General features: G+C 40.6%; 1 protein-coding gene across 1 annotated transcript; it reads left to right on the forward strand.

Moving 5' to 3' along the window:
- The first annotated feature begins 2,635 nt into the window (after positions 1 to 2,635).
- Positions 2,636 to 4,839, forward strand: LOC142280183 (uncharacterized protein KIAA1958 homolog). Its single transcript, XM_075332723.1, has one exon. The coding sequence runs from the start codon at positions 2,636 to 2,638 to the stop codon at positions 3,791 to 3,793; it is 1,158 nt and encodes a 385-aa protein (XP_075188838.1). The 3' UTR covers positions 3,794 to 4,839.
- Positions 4,840 to 7,669: the final 2,830 nt, after the last annotated feature.

Here is a 7,669-nt window from a genome sequence, read left to right on the forward strand (position 1 = left end):
TCTGTTAGGTTTTAGGGGACATTTCTGCTGACAGGTTCCCTTTAAGGATAACAAAGTCAAAGTTTTAGAGTGGCCATCACAAAACCCTGATCACGATCCTGTTGAAAATTTATGGGCAAAGCTGAAAAGGCAGATGAGAACAAGGCGACCTACAAACATGGCTCAGTTACACCAGTTCTGTGAAGAGGAATGGGCCAAAATTCCTACCAACTATTGTGAGTAGCTTGTGAAAGGGTATCCAAAATGTTTGACCCAATTTATACAGTTTAATGGCAATGGTACCAAATACTAATGAAATGTATGTAATCTTTTAACTTTGAAGAAAGTAATAAAAATACCTTAAAACCTTCTCTCTCATTATTCTGGCATTTGGCAAATATAAATAATTTTGGTTCTTAATTGACCTAAAATTGGAAAGGTTTATTCTGATTTCATGTCAGATAGTGAGAAAAACATGCATATGTGTCTTGTTAGATAGTGTATGTAAACTTATGGTTTCAACTCTATACATCCAAGGCCATGAAGGGGTTAAGAAGTACTTACCTTAATCCTGCTTTCCTATTCACTCTAGAGTTTCTAGCAGTTCTGAGATGATTGCAGGCATTCTTTATGTGTGTGTTTTTACCCTTATCTGTAGAGGAGGAGCTTCACTACTTATCATGTACCTAAAGTGCAGCACAGATTAATTTCAACTAAAAGCCTAGATTTGATTAGAAATGGAACAGACATTTATAGGACATTTCATAACTTTCCCAAATTCTAATGAAAACATATTCAGCACATTTTGCATTGAACTACTGTAGCCAATTTATTATATATTTTAGGAGTCGGTCTATTTTATACCGATTCTCCGACTTCAAAGCCCTGCAGACAACCCCTTCAAATATAGTAATATTACTGTTCAGTAAATGGTTTTGCTATTGGTGCCGTGTGGTACATCTGATCAAAATCCATTTGTTTCATTTGGATGATGTCTTTACAAAAGGGTTGGTACATTTATAGAGGACCTTTCATGCCATTGGTTTTTTTTTTGTTTAAACCAAGTATCTTCACCATGTGACTCCTGTCAGCCTGGTCAGCGTGCCTTTGAAGCCGGGTGTACGCTTCCCGGCTTAATTAGGCGCATTGTTCGTAACTGGAAGTTCAGAAGACCAATACGTAAGCCGTCTTCTGAACTTCCAGTCATGCGCAGTTTGCCTAATGAAGCAGGGAAGTGTCCACCCTGCTTCTCTGACGCAGCTGAAATGAGACATACAAATGTGTGAGATTTCCAGGAGTTGATGGTGACAGTGGTTCGTGGAAATCATGTTATTACACCAACATTGTCATGATAACATGGAAATAGGGCTGACTAGTCAGGAGAACTAAAGTCCCTGCGACTATAGAGAAAGCAAAGTTTATAAGTTGTTTTTGTAAACATTCATAGTAGTCAATAGCGTTATACCGGGCTGGTTCGGGAGGGATTTTGGGAATACAGGCATGAATGCTGCTGGGTTGGAGGGCATAAGGGACTTGACAGGTTGCCTTTCAGCTGTTGCCGACAGTTATAACATTACAGATGACACCATTTGGAAACTGCTGGATAAAGTATGTGGCAGCGCTAGGGTAAGTGGAAAGAGCAAGGCTGTAGAGTGTTGTGGGAAAAGCTAGGAGCTCACAATCCCAATGTTCAGGCCAGTCTTTCTGGGCACATTACAGCTAAGCTGAGGGTTTTATTAGATTAAATTTAGAGAAATGCCAAACAAATAAAAAGGCCAACCCCACTTTGCTAATATGTACTTTTTATTCTAAAAATTGGTATGATTATACTATAATTGACACTATAAAATATGAAATTTCATTAAGTAACCAATGAAATTGATGTGAAAATCTTTTCCTCATATGAATTTGTAATGCAGAGGAGCTGTAGTTAATGATAGCATTAATATGTTTGGTTGGTCTGCCCATCATGCCGATCCCCTTCACTTTCTGTCTGCACAAGTTTTTCTAAACACTGCCCTTTACTTCTTGTGAAATAGTTTAAAAACTCACCTTTGCTTTACTGTGGCTTTATTTTTCATACTTCTGTTTTACTGCAATCTTTAAAAAATGTCTTGAATAGTGTAGTCATTCTGCTTCTGTGTAAGCTGCATGTGGATGGCTTTAACATTTTGTTTAATATTCGTTATGAATGTGACAAAGATTTTGAAAGCTGAAATTAATGAAATGGAACCAGTACAACCTCTGGTTTCACAAATGGAGCACATACAAATGGGCTTAGTAGTTGAATTGACACACATGAAGCAGTGGGATAAAGAGTAAAAGTAAAAGCTTTAATCTCACATTTTTTTTCTCAAAATGTGGATTATCTCCAATATCACATTATTTTTTTTCCTGACAATCTACACGCACCATGAGTGCCCAGTGACACGAAGAAACTATTACTGAATTCTTTTTTTGTTATGCTCTACTACATCATTTGTGAAACTACTGAAGTTGGCTGTCCAAACAGGTATGTAATAATGTTCTAAAATGCAATTTTTTTCCTTTTCTTGCAAATCAAACAGATATAGTAGAATTCACAACCATGTTTTCTTTTCTTTCCTTCCCCTTTTTCCCTTCTTACCTTTTCAATTGCATTATACCTTTCATTTTTATGCCACCATCTGCATGTTTCCTTCCTTTTTTTTTTTTTGTTTCTTTATATCAATATTTTCTCCATTCCTTTTTTTCTTTTTGCTCTTCTTCTTTTTACCCCTTTATAGTCTGTTTAGATGAAGATGATGTCGCAGCTGAGTTGAGCCGAGAACAGAATGAGAAAACCATTCGTAGCACACAGACAGCTCTGCGAAACTTTAGAGACTTTATCATCTCAAAATACCCCATGGAGACCAGAGAAATCTACATGATTCCATGCAAAGAACTAGATGACTTCCTGGCTTCTTTCTTCGTAGATGCCAGGCAAAAAGATGGGTCTGAGTATGAGCCAAACAGTCTGGCCAATTATCAGTGTGGTCTGGAACGATATCTCAAGGAGCACAGGTATGGTTATAGCATAACCAGAGACAAGGAATTTAAAAGGTCACAGGATGCTTTAAAACAAAAGCAAATTGAACTACGTTGCAAGGGAAAAGGAAACAAACCCCATAAATCTATGAAGCTCACCTTTGCTGATGAACTTATTCTTCGCAAGAGAGGTCTTCTGAGTCGTTACAATCCTGAAGGTTTGTTGAATCTTGTCTGGTTGAACAACACCAAAGCTTTTGGACACTGTACAGGTTTTCATGGTTCCACACTCAAATGGGGAGATGTAAGGCTTCGAATACTGGAGACTGGACTGGAATTTCTTGAGTGGATGGGCCAGGAAAGTCCTGACTCAAAGATCAAAAGAGCAGGGACAGAATGTAGAGTATATGCCACACCACACTCTCCACAAACTTGTCCTGTGCAAGACTACAAAGAATATGCACAGCGACGACCTCCAGCCATGCGCTATGAAGATGCTCCTTTTTACTTGTCCATCAAGCCTGTTGTTAACCTAGCAGCACTTCACTGGTACAATTGTCAGGCTCTTGGTAAAAACAAACTGGCCAAAATGGTGAAAACAATGTGTGAGAAGGGTAACATACCTGGAAGAAAAACCAACTTTAGTGTGTATCAAAGCTGTAGCACTCTGTCGGAAGCCCAAAGTAATCAGTTAGTCCTGATCTGTAACAATCTGAGCCAACAAGCTGCCCAGTCTATGGCAACTCACTCGGGGCCTGGAAACTTTATTGTTTCTGCCTCTTATGACTCTTCTTCTGACACGACTTGACAGGTAGATGTGAAAAATCTCAACAAGGCCCTCTAAGTTTTTTAGACTAGCACTAAAACTTAAACTGTGATTGAATGTTTGAGTCCAGCCCTCTTCTAATGTTGTCACTTTAGAAACAAAAATAATTAAATAATGTAATAGATTATTGGGTTTTTTTCACATTACAAGTCTGTAATAGATCTAGTTTTTATATTGCACCTACAATAATATTTATACTGTAGTGGTCAACCAAAATGCATGCTGTAGCCTGAAATAAATACTGTTGAAAGGATACTTTAAAAAAAATACATAGGTCTTGACTGGTGAGCACAGCGACAGGCTACATTGTCAAGAAAGGGTGCTAAAATTTTGTACTTTTCAAAGAAATGCCAGAAGTAGGCTCACGTTGCAGCCAGCCTCCTACTTCCCTAACGCCTGCTTGACCTGAAACAATGACAGTTCTGACCTAGAAGTTTGTATAGCGGCCTTTTTGTCTTCTGCACTTGATTAAATTAAGCAACTTTAACTCTCTCTGTGTAATGCCTTTCATGGACTGAAAACATTGAGATAGTTGTATTTTAACTTTTTTAATTATATTCTTTTATTTTTTTGGACAAAATTAGGATTTTAAATGTAAGATTTGTACAACTGTAGCATCAAGGCAAGATATCATTTATAGCAATATGCAATGGTGTTTATGGCGTGAAGACTGTTCCTCAATTCATCTGCACTGTTGTGAGCCAGAACTGGGCCACAGCCACATGTGTATGTTATTCATGAAACTGCAATCACCACGGCATGGGAAACTACTGAAATGTTATGTTTTTGACCTCTAAAATACAAATGAAAAGCAGCATATTTTTGTGTAATATCAAGTCTCCTCTGTGAAAAGTGTTCACTGTTCAACTGTTTTCTCTTGAAATTTAATTTTAACTTATTAAAATTACTGCAGTATTTACAATCCTGATGCAACAAAATCATGGGAAAAGTTATAATTTATTAAAAAAAGGTAAAATATCAGACTCATCTCTTTTGTTTGAATGCTTCTTTTTCCTAATATTCTGACCTATACCAAGGTATACAATGGTACGTTATTTCCTCTGGATACTTTTGTTAAAGGGAACCTGTCACCAGATTGTTACCTTATAAGCTGTGGCCTCCACCAGTAAGCCCTTATACACAGTATTTTATAATGCTGTATATAAGTGCCCAAGCCGATCTGTATAACATAAAAAAGACCTTTTATTATACTCACCTGCTGGGCGTTCGGCTCCAATAAGCATCGTTGGTGTTGGTCCGACACCTCCTCTCTTCCCTCCATTGTAGTCCTCCTTCCCACCTCCGTGTGGCTGATGCATCCTACATCATCCACACAGAGGCCTCCTTTGCACTCCTGTGCACACGCACTTTCCTCTGCCCTGTTGAGGGCAGAGCAAAGTACTGTAAGGTGCAGGCGCGGGGAAATATCAAAGAACGCCTTCACATACACACTGCAATACTTTGATTTGTCCTCAGCAAGGCAAAGCAAAGTGTGCAGGAGCACAATGGAAACCTCTGTGTGGATGACGTAGGATGCGTCATCCACACAGCTGGGAGGGAGGAAGGTTATGGAAGGAAGAGAGGAGGCACCGGTCAAAGACCAGCAACACCTATCGGACCGTACCGCAAGTGAGTATAATAACAGTTTTTTATGTTATACAGATCAGCCTGGGCACATAGACTGCTGTATATAAGGGCTTAATGGTGGTGGCTGCAGCTTATAAGGAACATCTCTGATGACAGATTCTCTTTAAGTTATTTTCAGAAGCTGTGGATTCATAGTCCTCTCTCTTCCTACCAGTCGGTGACTTGTATTTTACTTGTTTTTTATTATGTATACGCCTTTTTACATGTAAAATGCCACAGAATAAATGGTGCTATAATAATAGTGCAACTTCAGTACTAAAATTAGTACCGTATATACTGGAGTATAAGCCGAGTTTTTCAGACCATTTTTTATGCTGAAAATGCCCCTCTCGACTTATACTCGAGTGAGGGTCCCACAACACAGTATTCTCACCTGTCCTCCGTTCCCACGGTGTTTTCTTACCTACATCTTGTGGACTACAGACATCTAGACCCCTTGATGATCTCACCCGGTGCAGGGGCCTCCGCTGTTGTCATCAGCGCTTTACTTCACTTGAATGATTTGTGGTGCCGCAAAGCATTCAACTGACGTAAAGCGCTGATGAAAACAGTGGCAATCCTTGCATCGGATGAGATCATCGAGGGGTCTAGGTGCCTACGGTCTGCAAAAAGCAGGTAAGAGGACACCGTGGGAACGGAGGACAGGTGAGAATAATTTTTTATGTGTATGTGAACAGCATAATAGGGAACAAGAAGAAGACCAATATGAGGACATTATTAAAGGATGAGCACATTACTAAAGAGCACAAGAATGGGCACATTACTAGAGGGCTCATTACTACAGGAGATAATCTTTGCACATTACTATAAGGGATAATATGGGCACATTACTACAGGGGACAATATGGGCACATTACTACCAGTAGCTGCTGCATTTCCTACATTAGCATGCTACATTTGCATGCTGCCAAATCGCCTCGTTCTAAAAAGCAGCATGTCACTTCTTTTGTGCGCTTTGCATGCTGTCTCCATTCTGTCTATAGGGAGAGGCAGCATCCAGAGCGCACAAATTCTGCAGTCACCAAATTTTCAGAACGGAGATTTTACAGCTGCGCTCTGAAGTGGACATGCAGTGACATTACGCTGCGGTGAAGAGCGCACACACGTGGGCACATAGCCTTAGGCGGGCTTTGCACGTTGCGACATCGGTAACAATGTGTTACCGATGCTGCAGCGATAGTCCTGCCCCCGTCGCACGTGCGATATCTAGTGAAAGCTGCCGTAGCGATTATTATCGCTACGGCAGCTTTACACGCACATACCTGCCGTGCGACGTCCCTCTGACCGACGACCCGCCTCCTTCCTTAGGGGGCGGGTCGTGCGGCGTCACAGTGACGTCACACGGCAGGCGGCCAATTGAAGCGGAGGGGCGGAGATGAGCAGGATGTAAACATCCTGCCCACCTCCGTCCTTCTCATTGGAGCCGGCAGCAGGTAAGGTGAAGTTCCTCGCTCCTGCGGCTTTACACACAGCGATGTGTGCTGCCGCAGGAACGAGGAACAACATCGTACCTGTCGCACCATCGGCATTATGGAAATGTCGGAGGCTGCAGCGATGATACGATAACAACGCTTTTGCGCTCGTTCATCGTATCAAAAAGGTTTTACACTTTGCGATATCGACTGTGACGCCGGATGTGCGTCACTTTCGATTTCACCCCATCGACATCGCACGTGCAATGTCGCAACGTGCAAAGCTGCCCTTAGGCTTATACTCGAGTCAATAAGTCTTCCCAGTTTTTTGTGGTAAAATTAGGTGCCTCAGCTTATATTCGGGTCGTCTTATACTCAAGTATATACGGTAACTGATAATGGTACAGTGCAAACAAATGAGGTGTTACAAAACCTTGTTCACACAAATATAAGAAATAAAACAATTTTGGGGTATGTTGCAAATTTTCTAATTCAAAATCCACAACTGCAAAGTCCTGTCACTTCTAAACATTCCCCTCTTTCATTTTCTTACCTGGGCTCCAGGAATCCTGTGGTCTATAGGCCTTGCAATATTGTGTACTATTGCTTACTTCCATTCATGACATCAGCTCTTGTGACCATAGTTGAAAATTAAAGGGGTTGTCCGAGCAAATATTTTTGTACCCCTGTTTGCACTTGAACAAATGTTTTCACAGCTGCCTGCAAGGGCTTCAAAAGTCTGAATCTTTTCTCTCGATTTTAGTGGGCTATCTAAAAGGCATTTTTTAGATGTTTAATT

The sequence above is a fragment of the Anomaloglossus baeobatrachus genome, unplaced genomic scaffold (assembly GCF_048569485.1).
Source record: "Anomaloglossus baeobatrachus isolate aAnoBae1 unplaced genomic scaffold, aAnoBae1.hap1 Scaffold_4488, whole genome shotgun sequence".
Lineage (NCBI taxonomy): Eukaryota > Metazoa > Chordata > Amphibia > Anura > Aromobatidae > Anomaloglossus > Anomaloglossus baeobatrachus.

What these genes read in the sequence shown, in the direction of transcription:
- LOC142280183 (XM_075332723.1), top strand. Translation starts at nt 2,636, where the DNA reads ATGCCACCATCTGCATGTTTCCTTCCTTTTTTTTTTTTTGTTTCTTTA.